The following is a 20741-nucleotide window of genomic DNA, read 5'->3' on the forward strand; positions in this document are numbered from 1 at the left end:
AGAAGATCTTATGCCAAGTGTTATTGAAGTGTTGTGGTTGCAGGTTTACTTGGCACATCTAAAGCCTTTTCTATTGGGGTGTTGCTATAGGCCACCAAGTGCTAACAGTCTGTATCTAAATAATATGTGTGAAATGCTTGATAGTGTATGTGATGTACATTTACATTTTAGTCATTTAGCAGACGCTCTTACCCTTCCCCATATGTATATATCTACCTCAATTATCTCGTACCCCAGCACATGGACTCGGTACTGGTACCCTGTGTATATAACCATGTTATTACCTCGTACCCCAGCACATGGACTCGGTACTGGTACCCTGTGTATATAACCAAGTTATTACCTCGTACCCCAGCACATGGACTCGGTACTGGTACCCTGTGTATATAACCAAGTTATTACCTCGTACCCCAGCACATGGACTCGGTACTGGTACCCTGTGTATATAGCCAAGTTATTACCTCGTACCCCAGCACATGGACTCGGTACTGGTACCCTGTGTATATAACCATGTTATTACCTCGTACCCCAGCACATGGACTCGGTACTGGTACCCTGTGTATATAACCATGTTATTACCTCGTACCCCAGCACATGGACTCGGTACTGGTACCCTGTGTATATAGCCATGTTATTACCTCGTACCCCAGCACATGGACTCGGTACTGGTACCCTGTGTATATAACCATGTTATTACCTCGTACCCCAGCACATGGGCTCGGTACTGGTACCCTGTGTATATAACCATGTTATTACCTCGTACCCCAGCACATGGACTCGGTACTGGTACCCTGTGTATATAACCATGTTATTACCTCGTACCCCAGCACATGGACTCGGTACTGGTATCTTGTGTATATAGCCATGTTATTACCTCGTACCCCAGCACATGGACTCGGTACTGGTATCTTGTGTATATAGCCATGTTATTACCTCGTACCCCAGCACATGGACTCGGTACTGGTACCCTGTGTATATAACCATGTTATTACCTCGTACCCCAGCACATGGACTCGGTACTGGTACCCTGTGTATATAACCATGTTATTACCTCGTACCCCAGCACATGGACTCAGTACTGGTTATCATTGCACATTGCTTCCATCATTTGGTCAGATATACTTGGATGTGTAGTGTCAGGGTTTGTTGTGTTGCATGTTATGCCTAAGTTCGCTAATCTTTCCAATGAAAAAAAAACATTAAAGTAGTTAGTACCCTATGGCACCCTATTCCCTATGTAGTGCACTACTTTAGACCAGAACCCTATGGCACCCTATTCCCTATATAGTGCACTATTTTAGACCAGAGCCCTATGGCACCCTATTCCCTATATAGTGCAGTACTTTAGACCAGAGCCCAGACACTCACAGCTGCCTGGCCGTCCGGGGGGTCTGGGCTTGGGAGAAGTGGTGTCACTAGAACAGGCGTCCCCCTCCACCGGGAACCCAAAGATAATTTCCAGTTCGCGGGCGTCGGGGGGAGGGATGGGAAAGCGTCCGACAGCCATCTCAACCAGAGACAGACCCATACTCCAGATATCAGACTGGACAGAGTAGTGAGTTCCCTGGAGACGCTCCGGCTGGGGGGGGGGGGGGGGGGGGGGGGGGGATGGATGGGGGAGGAGAGAGATGGATGGGGGGAGATGGATGGGGGGGAGAGAGATGGAGAGACGTGATGAATGATAAGAGCCAAAATAGTGCAAAGCTCTCTGGTGAATACAGTGATACACTGCCTGAATGCTTTTCAAGAAAACAAATACATCATTATATTCCAGACAGTAAAAAACAGAGATGAAATAAAAGTATAACTCTTTCAGGTTTAAAACTAAACTGCCAACAGGAAACAGTGTTTCCTGTTTTGGTTTTGGACCAAGTAATACACAGCTGATTCAAATAATAATAATAATAAAAATAAAGTTTGATGATGAATTGATTATTTGAATCAGGTGTGTAGTGCTAGGTCCAAAAACCATAAATGTCACCCCTTGGAGTCCCCAGGACTATACAAGTCCTCCTAAAGCATAATTCATTCTGTACTTTTAGTACGAAACGCAAAAAAACATAAATGTAAAATGGCATCCCTGCACACAACTACACAGGATCGCCATTTTGCATAGCTATTTGTAGTTCTTGTGTACTATCTGTAGTTATTTGTAGTTCTTGTGTACTATGGTAGCTATCTGGAGTTCTTGTGTACTATGGTAGCTATCTGTAGTTATTTGTAGTTCTTGTGTACTAGGGTAGCTATCTGTAGTTATCTGTAGTTATTGTGTACTATGGTAGCTATCTGGAGTTATCTGTAGTTCTTGTGTACTATGGTAGCTATCTGTAGTTATTTGTAGTTCTTGTGTACGATGGTAGCTATCTGTAGTTATTTGTAGTTCTTGTGTACTATGGTAGCTATCTGGAGTTCTTGTGTACTATGGTAGCTATCTGTAGTTATCTGTAGTTCTTGTGTACTATGGTAGCTATCTGTAGTTATCTGTAGTTCTTGTGTACTATGGTAGCTATCTGTAGTTATCTGTAGTTCTTGTGTACTATGGTAGCTATCTGTAGTTATTTGTAGTTCTTGTGTACTATGGTAGCTATCTGTAGTTATCTGTAGTTCTTGTGTACTATGGTAGCTATCTGTAGTTATCTGTAGTTCTTGTGTACTATGGTAGCTATCTGTAGTTATTTGTAGTTCTTGTGTTGTGTAAACTCAGCAAAAAAAAGAAACGTCCCTTTTTCAGGACCCTGTCTTTCAAAGATAATTCATAAAAATCCAAATAACTTCACAGATCTTCATTGTAAAGGGTTTAAACACTGTTTCCCCATGCTTGTTCAATGAACCATAAACAATTAATGAACATGAACCCGTGGAACTGTCGTTAAGACACTAACAGCTTACAGACGGTGGGCAATTAAGGTCCCAGTTATAAAAACGTAGGACACTAAAGAGGCCTTTCTACTGACTCTGAAAAACACCAAAAGAAAGATGCCCAGGGTCCCTGCTCATCTGCGTGAACGTGCCTTAGGCATGCTGCAAGGAGGTATGAGGACTGCAGATGCGGTCAGGGCAATAAATTGCAATGTCCGTACTGTGAGACGCCTAAGACAGCGCTACAGGGAGACAGGATGGACAGCTGATCCTCCTCATAGTGGCAGATCATATGTAACAACACCTGCACATCCGAACATCACACCTGCGGGACAGGTACAGGATGGCAACAACAACTGCCCGAGTTACACCAGGAACGCACAATCCCTCCATCAGTGCTCAGACTGTCCACAATAGGCTGAGAGAGGCTGGACTGAGGGCTTGTAGGCCTGTTGTAAGGCAGGTCCTCACCAGACATCACTGGCAACAACGTCACCTATGGGCACAAACCCACCGTCGCTGGACCAGACAGGACTGGCAAAAAGTGCTCTTCACTGACGAGTCGCGGTTTTGTCTCACCAGGGGTGATGGTCGGATTCGCGTTCGAAGGAATGAGCGTTACACCGAGGCCTGTACTCTGGAGCGGGATCGATTTGGAGGTGGAGGGTCTGTCATGGTCTGGGGAGGTGTGTCACAGCATCATCACTGAGCTTGTTGTCATTGCTGGCAATCTCAACGCTGTGCGTTACAGGGAAGACATCCTCCTCCCTCATGTGGTACCCTTCCTGCAGGCTCATCCTGACATGACCCTCCAGCATGACAATGCCACCAGCCATACTGGTCGTTCTGTGCGTCATTTCCTGCAAGACAAGAATTGTCAGTGTTCTGCCATAGCCAGCAAAGAGCCCGGATCTCAATCCCATTGAGCATGTCTGGGACCTGTTGGATCGGAGGGTGAGGGCTAGGGCCATTCCCCCCAAAATGTCCGGGAACTTGCATGTGCCTTGGTGGAAGAGTGGGGTAACATCTCACAGCAAGAACTGGCAAATCTGGTACAGTCCATGAGGAGGAGATGCACTGCAGTACTTAATGCAGCTGGTGGCCACACCAGATACTGACTGTTACTTTTGATTTTGACCCTCCCTTTGTTCAGGGACACATTATTCCATTTCTGTTAGTCACATGTCTGTGGAAGTTGTTCAGTTTATGTCTCAGTTGTTGAATCTTGTTATTCTCAAACAAATATTTACATGTTAAGTTTGCTGAAAATAAACACAGTTGACAGACATGTAGGAGCTGCTAGATACAGTACTGTAGTAACTTACAGACATGTAGGAGCGAGTTCCCACAAAGGAATTGGCCATGGAGTCTATGAGCTGACCGCTCACTCCAAAGTCACACAGCTTGATCTCACCACGGGAGTTAACAAGGATGTTAGATGGCTTCACATCTGAGAGTGAGGGAGACAGGCAGTGAGGGAGACAGGCAGTGAGGGAGACAGGCAGAGAGGGAGACAGGCAGAGAGGGAGACAGGCAGAGAGGGAGACAGGCAGTGAGGGAGACAGGCAGAGAGGGAGACAGGCAGAGAGGGAGACAGGCAGAGAGGGAGACAGGCAGTGAGGGAGAAAGAGAGGCATGAAACATTTAAGAGGGTACAGTCAGTTCCAGTTTGCTCCATACCCCTCCCCCCTGCACCCTACCCCTCCCCCCTGCTCCCTACCCCTCCCCCCTGCACCCTACCCCTCCCCCCTGCACCCTACCCCTTCCCCCTGCACCCTACCCCTCCCCCCTGCTCCCTACCCCTCCCCCCTGCACCCTACCCCTTCCCCCTGCACCCTACCCCTTCCCCCTGCACCCTACCCCTCCCCCCTGCACCCTACCCCTCCCCCCTGCTCCCTACCCCTCCCCCCTGCACCCTACCCCTCCCCCCTGCTCCCTACCCCTTCCCCCTGCACCCTACCCCTTCCCCCTGCACCCTACCCCTTCCCCCTGCACCCTACCCCTTCCCCTGCTCCCTACCCCTCCCCCCTGCACCCTACCCCTCCCCCCTGCTCCCTACCCCTCCCCCCTGCACCCTACCCCTTCCCCCTGCTCCCTACCCCTTCCTCCTGCTCCCTACCCCTTCCCCCTGCACCTACCCCTCCCCCCTGCACCTACCCCCTTCCCCCTGCACCCTACCCCTTCCCCCTGCACCCTACCCCTCCCCCCTGCACCCTACCCCTCCCCCCTGCTCCCTACCCCTCCCCCCTGCACCCTACCCCTCCCCCCTGCTCCCTACCCCTTCCCCCTGCACCCTACCCCTTCCCCCTGCACCCTACCCCTTCCCCCTGCACCCTACCCCTTCCCCCTGCACCCTACCCCTCCCCCCTGCTCCCTACCCCTCCTCCCTGCACCCTACCCCTCCCCCCTGCACCCTACCCCTCCCCCCTGCTCCCTACCCCTCCCCCCTGCACCCTACCCCTCCCCCCTGCTCCCTACCCCTTCCCCCTGCACCCTACCCCTTCCCCCTGCACCCTACCCCTTCCCCCTGCACCCTACCCCTTCCCCCTGCACCCTACCCCTCCCCCCTGCTCCCTACCCCTCCTCCCTGCACCCTACCCCTTCCCCCTGCACCCTACCCCTCCCCCCTGCACCCTACCCCTTCCCCCTGCTCCCTACCCCTCCCCCCTGCACCCTACCCCTCCCCCCTGCTCCCTACCCCTCCCCCCTGCACCCTACCCCTTCCCCCTGCTCCCTACCCCTTCCCCCTGCACCCTACCCCTTCCCCCTGCTCCCTACCCCTCCCCCCTTCCCCCTGCACCCTCCCCCCTGCACCCTACCCCTCCCCCCTGCTCCCTACCCCTTCCCCCTGCACCCTACCCCTCCCCCCTGCACCCTACCCCTCCCCCTGCTCCCTACCCCTTCCCCCTGCTCCCTACCCCTCCCCCCTGCACCCTACCCCTCCCCCCTGCACCCTACCCCTCCCCCCTGCTCCCTACCCCTCCCCCCTGCACCCTACCCCTCCCCCCTGCACCCTACCCCTCCCCCCTGCACCCTACCCCTCCCCCCTGCTCCCTACCCCTTCCCCCTGCTCCCTACCCCTCCCCCCTGCTCCCTACCCCTTCCCCCTGCTCCCTACCCCTCCCCCCTGCTCCCTACCCCTCCCCCCTGCTCCCTACCCCTCCCCCCTGCTCCCTACCCCTTCCCCCTGCACCCTACCCCTTCCCCCTGCACCCTACCCCTTCCCCCTGCTCCCTACCCCTCCCCCCTGCTCCCTACCCCTCCCCCCTGCTCCCTACCCCTTCCCCCTGCTCCCTACCCCTTCCCCCTGCTCCCTACCCCTCCCCCCTGCTCCCTACCCCTTCCCCCTGCTCCCTACCCCTCCCCCCTGCTCCCTACCCCTCCCCCCTGCACCCTACCCCTTCCCCCTGCACCCTACCCCTCCCCCCTGCTCCCTACCCCTTCCCCCTGCTCCCTACCCCTCCCCCCTGCTCCCTACCCCTCCCCCCTGCACCCTACCCCTTCCCCCTGCACCCTACCCCTCCCCCCTGCTCCCTACCCCTCCCCCCTGCTCCCTACCCCTCCCCCCTGCACCCTACCCCTTCCCCCTGCTCCCTACCCCTCCCCCCTGCTCCCTACCCCTTCCCCCTGCACCCTACCCCTTCCCCCTGCACCCTACCCCTTCCCCCTGCTCCCTACCCCTCCCCCCTGCTCCCTACCCCTCCCCCCTGCTCCCTACCCCTCCCCCCTGCACCCTACCCCTTCCCCCTGCACCCTACCCCTCCCCCCTGCTCCCTACCCCTTCCCCCTGCTCCCTACCCCTCCCCCCTGCTCCCTACCCCTTCCCCCTGCTCCCTACCCCTCCCCCCTGCACCCTACCCCTCCCCCCTGCTCCCTACCCCTCCCCCCTGCTCCCTACCCCTCCCCCCTGCACCCTACCCCTTCCCCCTGCACCCTACCCCTCCCCCCTGCTCCCTACCCCTTCCCCCTGCTCCCTACCCCTCCCCCCTGCACCCTACCCCTTCCCCCTGCACCCTACCCCTTTCCCTGAGTAAATCTAGAACCACTGAGGGACAAAACACCAAGACAGTATGGTCCACAGTGTTAAACACCAAGACAGTATGGTCCACAGTGTTAAACGCCAAAACTGTATGGTCCACAGTGTTAAACACCAAGACAGTATGGTCCACAGTGTCAAACGCCAAAACTGTATGGTCCACAGTGTTAAACACCAAGACAGTATGGTCCACAGTGTTAAACACCAAGACAGTATGGTCCTCAGTGTTAAACGCCAAGACAGTATGGTCCACAGTGTTAAACTCTAAGACAGTGTGGTCCACAGTGTTAAACACCAAGACAGTATGGTCCACAGTGTTAAACACCAAGACAGTATGGTCCACAGTGTTAAACACCAAGACAGTATGGTCCACAGTGTTAAATACCAAGACAGTATGGTCCACAGTGTTAAACACCAAGACAGTATGGTCCACAGTGTCAAACGCCAAAACTGTATGGTCCACAGTGTTAAACACCAAGACAGTATGGTCCACAGTGTTAAACACCAAGACAGTATGGTCCTCAGTGTTAAACGCCAAGACAGTATGGTCCACAGTGTTAAACTCTAAGACAGTGTGGTCCACAGTGTTAAACACCAAGACAGTATGGTCCACAGTGTTAAACACCAAGACAGTATGGTCCACAGTGTTAAACACCAAGACAGTATGGTCCTCAGTGTTAAACGCCAAGACAGTATGGTCCACAGTGTTAAACACCAAGACAGTATGGTCCACAGTGTTAAACGCCAAGACAGTATGGTCCTCAGTGTTAAACGCCAAGACAGTATGGTCCACAGTGTTAAACACCAAGACAGTATGGTCCACAGTGTCAAACGCCAAAACTGTATGGTCCACAGTGTTAAACACCAAGACAGTATGGTCCACAGTGTTAAACACCAAGACAGTATGGTCCTCAGTGTTAAACGCCAAGACAGTATGGTCCACAGTGTTAAACACTAAGACAGTATGGTCCACAGTGTTAAACACCAAGACAGTATGGTCCACAGTGTTAAACACCAAGACAGTATGGTCCACAGTGTTAAACGCCAAGACAGTATGGTCCACAGTGTTAAACGCCAAGACAGTATGGTCCACAGTGTTAAACACCAAGACAGTATGGTCCACAGTGTTAAACACCAAGACAGTATGGTCCACAGTGTTAAACGCCAAGACAGTATGGTCCACAGTGTTAAACACCAAGACAGTATGGTCCACAGTGTTAAACACCATGACAGTATGGTCCACAGTGTTAAACGCCAAGACAGTATGGTCCACAGTGTTAAACGCCACAGTGTTAAACACCAAGACAGTATGGTCCACAGTGTTAAACACCAAGACAGTATGGTCCACAGTGTTAAACACCAAGACAGTATGGTCCACAGTGTTAAACACCAAGACAGTATGGTCCACAGTGTTAAACGCCTTTGACAATATGGATGATTAGCTATAAATCTGCAGTTTTGAAATGAATGAAAATCTTTTGAACGCCCATCCTTTTCCTCCGTCTCACCTCGATGCATGATCTTGTGTTTCTCTCTCAGGTAGGACAGGCCTTTAATCACCTGGAGGAGCAGAGAGACAGGCAGCCATCAGCATACAGCAATAGTACATCAGCATACAGCAGTAGTGCCTCAGCATACAGCAGTAGTGCCTCAGCATACAGCAGTAGTACATCAGCATACAGCAGTAGTACATCAGCAGTACATCAACATACAGGCCTACACATTTACATTACCTTTTAGTCATTTAGCAGACGCTCTTATCCAGAGCGACTTACAGTAGTGAATACATACATTTCATTTCATGCATTTTTTATTTTTTTTAAGTACTGGCCCCCTGTGGGAATCAAACCCACAACCCTGGCATAGCACATACCATGCTTTACCAACTGAGCCACAGGGAAGGAGTACAATTGATATGGTTGAAAACATACTTCCATGGAAATCTCCCCGAATGCATCATTCAATATTTTTTTGTGTTGCAATTTTAGATTTTTAGCTCAGTAAAATGAGAGAGAGATAAAGCAACATAGTTAGACCCAACTAAACGATGGGGGAAACTAAAATATGATTACATCGTACACAGGGAGTACATGATTACGGATAGTCCTGAATGAATCGTGAATAATGATGAGAAAAGTTACACATGCACAAATAGCATAACCCCAAGACATGCTAACCTCTCACCATTACAATAACAGGGGAGGTTAGCATTTTATATCATACCCCCAAGACATGCTAACCTCTCACCATTACAATAACAGGGGAGGTTAGCATTTTATATCATAACCCCCAAGACATGCTAACCTCTCACCATTACAATAACAGGGGAGGTTAGCATTTTATATCATACCCCCAAGACATGCTAACCTCTCACCATTACCAATAACAGGGGAGGTTAGCATTTGATATCATACCCCCAAGACATGCTAACCTCTCACCATTACCAATAACAGGGGAGGTTAGCATTTTATATCATACCCCCAAGAGATGCTAACCTCTCACCATTACAATAACAGGGGAGGTTAGCATTTGATATCATACCCCCAAGACATGCTAACCTCTCACCATTACAATAACAGGGGAGGTTAGCATTTTATATCATACCCCCAAGACATGCTAACCTCTCACCATTACAATAACAGGGGAGGTTAGCATTTTATATCATACCACCAAGACATGCTAACCTCTCACCATTACAATAACAGGGGAGGTTAGCATTTTATATCATACCCCCAAGACATGCTAACCTCTCACCATTACAATAACAGGGGAGGTTAGCATTTTATATCATACCCTCCAAGACATGCTAACCTCTCACCATTACCAATAACAGGGGAGGTTAGCATTTTATATCATACCCCCAAGACATGCTAACCTCTCACCATTACAATAACAGGGGAGGTTAGCATTTTATATCATACCCCCAAGACATGCTAACCTCTCACCATTACCAATAACAGGGGAGGTTAGCATTTTATATCATACCCCCAAGAGATGCTAACCTCTCACCATTACCAATAACAGGGGAGGTTAGCATTTTATATCATACCACCAAGACATGCTAACCTCTCACCATTACAATAACAGGGGAGGTTAGCATTTTATATCATACCCCCAAGACATGCTAACCTCTCACCATTACAATAACAGGGGAGGTTAGCATTTGATATCATACCCCCAAGACATGCTAACCTCTCACCATTACCAATAACAGGGGAGGTTAGCATTTTATATCATACCACCAAGACATGCTAACCTCTCACCATTACAATAACAGGGGAGGTTAGCATTTTATATCATAACCCCAAGACATGCTAACCTCTCACCATTACAATAACAGGGGAGGTTAGCATTTTATATCATACCCCCAAGACATGCTAACCTCTCACCATTACCAATAACAGGGGAGGTTAGCATTTTATATCATACCCCCAAGACATGCTAACCTCTCACCATTACAATAACAGGGTAGGTTAGCATTTCATATCATACCCCCTAAGACATGCTAACATGCTAAGAGAGAGAGAGAGAGAGAGAGAGAGAGCGAGAGACAGAGAGAGAGAGGGAGAGAGAGACAGAATAATTAAGGAAAGCTTTGACTATGTACAGACTCAGTGAGCATAGCCTTGCTATTGAGAAAGGCCGCCGTAGGCAGACCTGGCTCTCAAGAGAAGACAGGCTATGTGCACAATGCCCACAAAATGAGGTGGAAACTGAGCTGCACTTCCTAACCTCCTGCCAAATGTATGACCATATTAGAGACACATCTTTCCCTCAGATTACACAGATCCACAAAGAATTCGAAAACAAACCCAATTTTGATAAACTCCCATATCTACTGGGTGAAATACCACAGTGTGCCATCACAGCAGCAAGATTTGTGACCTGTTGCCACAAGAAAAGGTCAACCAGTGAAGAACAAACACCATTGTAAATACAACCCATATTTATGTTTATTTATTTTCCCTTTCATACTTTAACTATTTGGACATTGTTACAACACTGTATATAGACATACTATGACATTTGTAATGTCTTTATTCTTTTGGAACTTCTGTGAGTGTAAATGTTTACTGGTAATTTTTATTGTTTATTTCACTTTTGTTTATTATCTATTTCACTGGCTTTGGCAACGTTTCCCATGTCAATAAAGCCCCTAAACTGAAATTTAACATGAGAGAGGGTCAGACAGAGAGAGGGTCAGACAGAGAGAGGGTCAGAGAGAGAGAGGGTCAGAGAGAGGGTCAGAGAGAGAGAGAGGGTCAGAGAGAGGGTCAGAGAGAGAGAGGGTCAGAGAGAGGGTCAGAGAGAGAGAGAGGGTCAGAGAGAGGGTCAGAGAGAGAGAGGGTCAGAGAGAGAGAGAGAGGGTCAGAGAGAGGGTCAGAGAGAGAGAGAGGGTCAGAGAGAGGGTCAGAGAGAGAGAGAGGGTCAGAGAGAGGGTCAGAGAGAGAGGGTCAGAGAGATAGATGAAGAGAGAGATAAACATAGATGTGTTTGAGGTACCCACAGCGATGCTGACTTTCCCCAGGATCTGTTCTGGTATCTTTCCTGCTTTCTTCAGAGACTGATCCAGAGAACCACCGTCCTGCAGACCGAGCGATGGACGGAGACAGAGGAACAGAGAGATGGACGGGGACAGAGGAACAGAGAGAGGGGACGGGAACAGAGGAACAGAGAGAGGGGACGGGAACAGAGGAACAGAGAGATGGACGGGGACAGAGGAACAGAGAGAGGGGACGGGAACAGAGGAACAGAGAGAGGGGACGGGAACAGAGGAACAGAGAGATGGACGGGGACAGAGGAACAGAGAGATGGACAGAAGAAGGTATTTTAAATAATTTTACTTCATTACAGTAAAAGGTTCAGACACCTAATTAATACTAATTAATACTAATTAATACACCATCTTGTTATTTGTTTTTTTTGCTCCTTTGCAACCCAGTATCTCTACTTGCACATTCATCTTCTGCACATCTATCATTCCATTGTTAAATTTCTATATTGTACTTTTCCGCCACTCCGGCCTATTTATTGCCTTTACCTCCCTTATCCTGCTTCATTTGCACACATTGTATATAGACTTTTCTACTGTATTATTGACTGTATGTTTGTTTTACTCCATGTGTAACTCTGTGTTGTTATATGTGTCGAACTGCTTTGCTTTATCTTGGCCAGGTCGCAGTTGTAAATGAGAACTTGTTCTCAACTAGCCTACCTGGTTAAATAAAGGACTTGTTCTCCACTAGCCTACCTGGTTAAATAAAGGACTTGTTCTCAACTGGCCACCTGGTTAAATAAAGGACTTGTTCTCAACTAGCCTACCTGGTTAAATAAAGGTGAAATTATATATAATGTTTCATTTTACTGAGTATAGTAGTAGTACCATACAGATGCTGATCTTTCCATCACATGTAGTTAGTATAGTAGTTGCATATCACAACTGCCCGAGAAACCCTTGGATTGTGGGGTCACAGCCAGGGATCATTTACATTTTAGTCATTTAGCAGACGCTCTTATCCAGAGCAACTTAAAGTAGTGAATGCATACATTTCATAAATTTTTCCCCCCCCATACTGGTCCCCCGTGGGAATCGAACCCACAACCCTGGTGTTGCAAACACCATGCTCTACCAACTGAGCCACACGTGGACTGGATCAGCTTTTGTTGATGGTGACCCTGGAGCAATTAGCATTAAGTGCCTTGCAGATTTTTCACCTAGGGGATTCGAACCAGCAACCTTTCGGTTACTGGCCCAACGCTTTAACCGCTAGGCTACCTACCATCCTGTGTAGTATAACCAGACTAAAACACAGATAATGACTTGGTGTAAAAGATGGAGACTCATGATCAACCAGACTAAAACACAGATAATGCATTATAGAAAACCAGCGACTAAGTGAAGTGTTTTTCAGTTTTGTTTTGGTGAAGACATTCTGGAGTTTACTAGCATTTATAAATATTTGAGTATTTTTTAATTGATGAACATATTACCTTTCTATACGGAACATCTGCCCTGGACGACTCATCAAGTAGAGCTCTTGGGGGAGTTTTATAGGAAGAACAAAAACCAATCAAAGAGTTTGGTTATGCGACATATTCCAAACTGTATCAGACATGTGTCTGTCCTGTTCTGGACTAAGCGGTATTTAAAAAAACGAACATGTTCATAACAGAGGACTCCGTTACTATTTAGGTGTCCACAAAGTTTGCACCTGTACTTGCAATAACAGGGGAAATTTATTTTTTATTTATATCACCTTTATTTAACCAGGTAGGCTAGTTGAGAACAAGTTCTCATTTACAACTGCGACCTGGCCAAGATAAAGCAAAGCAGTTCGACACAAACAACAACACAGAGTTACACATGGAGTAAAACAAATATACAGTCAATAATACAGTAGAACAAAAGAAAACAAAAAGTCTATATACAGTGAGTGCAAATGAGGTAAGTTAAGGCAATAAATAGGCCATGGTGGCAAAGTAATTACAATATAGCAATTAAACACTGGAATGGTAGATGTGCAGAAGATGAATGTGCAAGTAGAGATACTGGGGTGCAAAGGAGCAAGATGAATAAATACAGTACGGGGTTGAGGTAGGTAGATAGATGGGCTGTTTACAGATGGGCTATGTACAGGTGCAGTGATCTGTGAGCTGCTCTGACAGCTGGTGCTTAAAGCTAATGAGGGAGGTATGAGTCTCCAGCTTCAGTGATTTTTGCAGTTTGTTCCAGTCACTGGTAGCAGAGAACTGGAAGGAGAGACGGCCAAAGGAGGAATTGGCTTTGGGGGTGACCAGTGAGATATACCTGCTGGAGCGCGTGCTACGGGTGGGTGCTGCTATGGTGACCAGTGAGCTGAGATAAGGCGGGGCTTTACCTAGCAGGGTCTTGTAGATGACCTGGAGCCAGTGGGTTTGGCGACGAGTATGAAGCGAGGGCCAACCAACGAGAGCGTACAGGTCGCAATGGTGGGTAGTATATGGGGCTTTGGTGACAAAACGGATGGCACTGTGATAGACTGCATCCAATTTGTTGAGTAGAGAGTTGGAGGCTATTTTATAGATGACATCACCGAAGTCGAGGATCGGTAGGATGGTCAGTTTTACGAGGGTATGTTTGGCAGCATGAGTGAAAGATGCTTTGTTGCGATATAGGAAGCCGATTCTAGATTTAATTTTGGATTGGAGATGCTTAATGTGAGTCTGGAAGGAGAGTTTACAGTCTAACCAGACACCTAGGTATTTGTAGTTGTCCACATATTCTAAGTCAGAGCCGTCCAGAGTAGTGATGCTGGACGGGCGAACAGGTGCAGGCAGCGATCAGTTGAAGAGCATGCATTTAGTTTTACTTGCGTTTAAGAGCAGTTGAAGGCCTCGGAAGGAGAGTTGTATGGCATTGAAGCTCGTCTGGAGAGTAGTTAACACAGTGTCCAAAGAAGGGCCAGAAGTATACAGAATGGTGTCGTCTGCTTAGAGGTGGATCAGAGACTCACCAGCAGCAAGAGCGACATCATTGATGTATACAGAGAAGAGAGTCGGCCCGAGAATTGAACCCTGTGGCACCCCCATAGAGACTGACAGAGGTCCGGACAACAGGCCCTCCGATTTGACACACTGAACTCTATCTGAGAAGTAGTTGGTAAACCAGGCGAGGCAGTCATTAGAGAAACCAAGGCTGTTGAGTCTGCCAATAAGAATGTGGTGATTGACAGAGTCGAAAGCCTTAGCCAGGTCGATGAATACGGCTGCACAGTAATGTCTCTTATCGATGGCGGTTATGATTGGAAAGCAGCTGCGGTCATCCCCCTCTTCAAAGGGGGGGACACGCTAGACCCAAACTGCTACAGACCTATATCCATCCTACCCTGCCTTTCTAAGGTCTTCGAAAGCAAAGTTAACAAACAGATTACCGACCATTTCGAATCCCACCGTACATTCTCCGCTATGCAATCTGGTTTCAGAGCTAGTTATGCATGCTCTGAAACCAGATTGGTTTGGATCTAGTTTGGGTCTAGAGTGTCACCCCCTTTGAAGAGGGGGATGACCGCGGCAGCTTTCCAATCTTTGGGTATCTCAGACGATACGAAAGAGAGGTTGAACAGGCTAGTAAATAGGGGTTGCAATAATTTTGGCAGATAATTTTAGAAAGAAAGGGTCCAGATTGTCTAGCCCAGCTGATTTGTACAACAATACATAAGGGGAGCCTGGGCAACTGAAATGTCTGACCTTTTTAAACAGTCTGACTGTGAATATCTGTATGAAAAACCAAATGAAGGGAGACATAGATATGATTAAAAAATAACTGGTGATGAAATATAAAAAAAATAAAATGGTTGGAGGAGATTAATCATAAACTCAAATTGAGAACCTTTTGTTTGATTAAGGGTGAATTTGTTGTGTGACAGATATATTATGTATAACCGAGCTAAAAGCAAGAGATCTCTATGTGCACAGATAAGATCAGGGATATTGCCTCTGCGTATTGAAACAGGTTGGGTATTGTGGTGAAATGGAAAAGGAAAGCCTATATAATTATTGTGACCTCAAAGAAATAGAGAGTGAAACTAATTTTATCCTCTGTTGCCCTTTCTACCACGATATACGCTCGCTCTTATTCCAGAAAGCACACCAGATATACCCTGGTATTATGTAGTCATGAGGAGACAGACCACCAGATATACCCTGGTATTATGTAGCCATGAGGAGACAGACCACCAGATATACCCTGGTATTATGTAGTCATGAGGAGACAGACCACCAGATATACCCTGGTATTATGTAGCCATGAGGAGACAGACCACCAGATATACCCTGGTATTATGTAGCCATGAGGAGACAGACCACCAGATATACCCTGGTATTATGTAGTCATGAGGAGACAGACCACCAGATATACCCTGGTATTATGTAGCCATGAGGAGACAGACCACCAGATATACCCTGGTTATATGTAGTCATGAGGAGACAGACCACCAGATATACCCTGGTATTATGTAGTCATGAGGAGACAGACCACCAGATATACCCTGGTATTATGTAGCTGAGGAGACAGACCACCAGATATACCCTGGTATTATGTAGCTGAGGAGACAGACCACCAGATATACCCCTGGTATTATGTGGCTGAGTGATGATGAGACAGACCACCAGATATACCCTGGTATTATGTGGCTGAGTGATGATGAGACAGACCACCAGATATACCCTGGTATTATGTAGCCATGAGGAGACAGACCACCAGATATACCCTGGTATTATGTAGCCATGAGGAGACAGACCACCAGATATACCCTGGTATTATGTAGTCATGAGGAGACAGACCACCAGATATACCCTGGTATTATGTAGCCATGAGGAGACAGACCACCAGATATACCCTGGTATTATGAAGCCATGAGGAGACAGACCACCAGATATACCCTGGTATTATGTAGCTGAGGAGACAGACCACCAGATATACCCTGGTATTATGTAGCCATGAGGAGACAGACCACCAGATATACCCTGGTATTATGTAGTCATGAGGAGACAGACCACCAGATATACCCTGGTATTATGTAGCCATGAGGAGACAGACCACCAGATATACCCTGGTATTATGTAGCCATGAGGAGACAGACCACCAGATATACCCTGGTATTATGTGGCTGAGTGATGATGAGACAGACCACCAGATATACCCTGGTATTATGTAGTCATGAGGAGACAGACCACCAGATATACCCCTGGTATTATGTAGTCATGAGGAGACAGACCACCAGATATACCCCTGGTATTATGTGGCTGAGTGATGATGAGACAGACCACCAGATATACCCTGGTATTATGTAGCCATGAGGAGACAGACCACCAGATATACCCTGGTATTATGTGGCTGAGTGATGATGAGACAGACCACCAGATATACCCTGGTATTATGTAGCCATGAGGAGACAGACCACCAGATATACCCTGGTCTTATGTAGTCATGAGGAGACAGACCACCAGATATACCCTGGTATTATGTAGCCATGAGGAGACAGACCACCAGATATACCCTGGTCTTATGTAGTCATGAGGAGACAGACCACCAGATATACCCTGGTATTATGTAGCCATGAGGAGACAGACCACCAGATATACCCTGGTCTTATGTAGTCATGAGGAGACAGACCACCAGATATACCCTGGTATTATGTAGCTGAGTGATGATGAGACAGACCACCAGATATACCCTGGTATTATGTAGCTGAGTGATGAGGAGACAGACCACCAGATATACCCTGGTATTATGTAGCTGAGTGATGAGGAGACAGACCACCAGATATACCCTGGTATTATGTAGCTATGAGGAGACAGACCACCAGATATACCCTGGTATTATGTAGCCATGAGGAGACAGACCACCAGATATACCCTGGTATTATGTAGCTGAGGAGACAGACCACCAGATATACCCTGGTATTATGTAGCCATGAGGAGACAGACCACCAGATATACCCTGGTATTATGTAGTCATGAGGAGACAGACCACCAGATATACCCTGGTATTATGTAGCCATGAGGAGACAGACCACCAGATATACCCTGGTATTATGTAGCTGAGGAGACAGACCACCAGATATACCCTGGTATTATGAAGCCATGAGGAGACAGACCACCAGATATACCCTGGTATTATGTAGTCATGAGGAGACAGACCACCAGATATACCCTGGTATTATGTAGCCATGAGGAGACAGACCACCAGATATACCCTGGTATTATGTAGTCATGAGGAGACAGACCACCAGATATACCCTGGTATTATGTAGCCATGAGGAGACAGACCACCAGATATACCCTGGTATTATGTAGCTGAGGAGACAGACCACCAGATATACCCTGGTATTATGTAGCCATGAGGAGACAGACCACCAGATATACCCTGGTATTATGTAGTCATGAGGAGACAGACCACCAGATATACCCTGGTATTATGTAGCCATGAGGAGACAGACCACCAGATATACCCTGGTATTATGTAGCTGAGGAGACAGACCACCAGATATACCCTGGTATTATGAAGCCATGAGGAGACAGACCACCAGATATACCCTGGTATTATGTAGTCATGAGGAGACAGACCACCAGATATACCCTGGTATTATGTAGCCATGAGGAGACAGACCACCAGATATACCCTGGTATTATGTAGCTGAGGAGACAGACCACCAGATATACCCTGGTATTATGAAGCCATGAGGAGACAGACCACCAGATATACCCTGGTATTATGTAGTCATGAGGAGACAGACCACCAGATATACCCTGGTATTATGTAGCCATGAGGAGACAGACCACCAGATATACCCTGGTATTATGTAGTCATGAGGAGACAGACCACCAGATATACCCTGGTATTATGTAGCCATGAGGAGACAGACCACCAGATATACCCTGGTATTATGTAGCTGAGGAGACAGACCACCAGATATACCCTGGTATTATGTAGCCATGAGGAGACAGACCACCAGATATACCCTGGTATTATGTAGTCATGAGGAGACAGACCACCAGATATACCCTGGTATTATGTAGCCATGAGGAGACAGACCACCAGATATACCCTGGTATTATGTAGCTGAGGAGACAGACCACCAGATATACCCTGGTATTATGAAGCTATGAGGAGACAGACCACCAGATATACCCTGGTATTATGTAGTCATGAGGAGACAGACCACCAGATATACCCTGGTATTATGTAGCCATGAGGAGACAGACCACCAGATATACCCTGGTATTATGTAGTCATGAGGAGACAGACCACCAGATATACCCTGGTATTATGTAGCCATGAGGAGACAGACCACCAGATATACCCTGGTATTATGTAGCTGAGGAGACAGACCACCAGATATACCCTGGTATTATGTAGCCATGAGGAGACAGACCACCAGATATACCCTGGTATTATGTAGTCATGAGGAGACAGACCACCAGATATACCCTGGTATTATGTGGCTGAGTGATGAGGAGACAGACCACCAGATATACCCTGGTATTATGTAGTCATGAGGAGACAGACCACCAGATATACCCTGGTATTATGTAGCTGAGGAGACAGACCACCAGATATACCCTGGTATTATGAAGCCATGAGGAGACAGACCACCAGATATACCCTGGTATTATGTAGCCATGAGGAGACAGACCACCAGATATACCCTGGTATTATGTGGCTGAGTGATGAGGAGACAGACCACCAGATATACCCTGGTATTATGTAGCTGAGGAGACAGACCACCAGATATACCCTGGTATTATGAAGCCATGAAGAGACAGACCACCAGATATACCCTGGTATTATGTAGCTGAGGAGACAGACCACCAGATATACCCTGGTATTATGTAGCCACGAGGAGACAGACCACCAGATATACCCTGGTATTATGTAGCCATGAGGAGACAGACCACCAGATATACCCTGGTATTATGTAGCCATGAGGAGACAGACCACCAGATATACCCTGGTATTATGTAGCCATGAGGAGACAGACCACCAGATATACCCTGGTATTATGTAGCCATGAGGAGACAGACCACCAGATATACCCTGGTATTGTGTAGTCATGAGGAGACAGACCACCAGATATACCCTGGCATTATGTAGCCATGAGGAGACAGACCACCAGATATACCCTGGTATTATGTAGCCATGAGGAGACAGACCACCAGATATACCCTGGTATTATGTAGCTGAGGAGACAGACCACCAGATATACCCTGGTATTATGTAGCCATGAGGAGACAGACCACCAGATATACCCTGGTATTATGTAGCCACGAGGAGACAGACCACCAGATATACCCTGGTATTATGTAGCCATGAGGAGACAGACCACCAGATATACCCTGGTATTATGTAGCCATGAGGAGACAGACCACCAGATATACCCTGGTATTATGTAGCCATGAGGAGACAGACCACCAGCTATACCCTGGTATTATGTAGCCATGAGGAGACAGACCACCAGATATACCCTGGTATTGTGTAGTCATGAGGAGACAGACCACCAGATATACCCTGGCATTATGTAGCCATGAGGAGACAGACCACCAGATATACCCTGGTATTATGTAGCCATGAGGAGACAGACCACCAGATATACCCTGGTATTATGTAGCTGAGGAGACAGACCACCAGATATACCCTGGTATTATGTAGCCATGAGGAGACAGACCACCAGATATACCCTGGTATTATGTAGCCATGAGGAGACAGACCACCAGATATACCCTGGTATTATGTAGCCATGAGGAGACAGACCACCAGATATACCCTGGTATTATGTAGCTGAGGAGACAGACCACCAGATATACCCTGGTATTATGTAGTCATGAGGAGACAGACCACCAGATATACCCTGGTATTATGTAGCTGAGGAGACAGACCACCAGATATACCCTGGTATTATGTAGCCATGAGGAGACAGACCACCAGATATACCCTGGTATTATGTAGCCATGAGGAGACAGACCACCAGATATACCCTGGCATTATGTAGTCATCCCATAAGGGTAATACCATGTGTTCCATACAGATGCTGATCTCTCCATCGCTGTAGAAGGTCTAGTATGGTGTAGTATAGTGTAGTATAGTGCAGTATAGTGTAGTATAGTGTAGTATAGTGTAGTATAGTGTAGTACGGTAGTACCATGTGCTCCATACAGATGCTGATCTCTCCATCGCTGTAGAAGGCCCCGTAGAAGCCCACGATGTAAGGGGAGTTACACTCATGCAGCACCTGCAGCTCTCTGATGATCTGGTTCCTGATGGCCGGCTTGATCTCCAGGTGGATCAGCTGGAATACAGAGAGGAGAC

At 47.7% G+C, this 20741-nt stretch overlaps 1 protein-coding gene across 1 annotated transcript in view; it reads right to left on the reverse strand.

Moving 5' to 3' along the window:
* The window catches only part of map2k1 (mitogen-activated protein kinase kinase 1), a gene marked incomplete at its 5' end in the record, with an annotated part of 36606 nt that extends 15909 nt beyond the window's left edge, over window positions 1-20697 (reverse strand). The window contains 5 exon segments of the mRNA XM_029751953.1: window positions 1369-1579; window positions 4185-4309; window positions 8404-8455; window positions 11403-11480; window positions 20575-20697. Coding sequence (XP_029607813.1) covers window positions 1369-1579; window positions 4185-4309; window positions 8404-8455; window positions 11403-11480; window positions 20575-20697 — 589 coding nt within the window.
* Window positions 20698-20741: the final 44 nt, after the last annotated feature.

Source organism: Salmo trutta, chromosome 4 (genome assembly GCF_901001165.1).
Source record: "Salmo trutta chromosome 4, fSalTru1.1, whole genome shotgun sequence".
Classification (NCBI taxonomy): Eukaryota; Metazoa; Chordata; class Actinopteri; order Salmoniformes; family Salmonidae; genus Salmo; species Salmo trutta.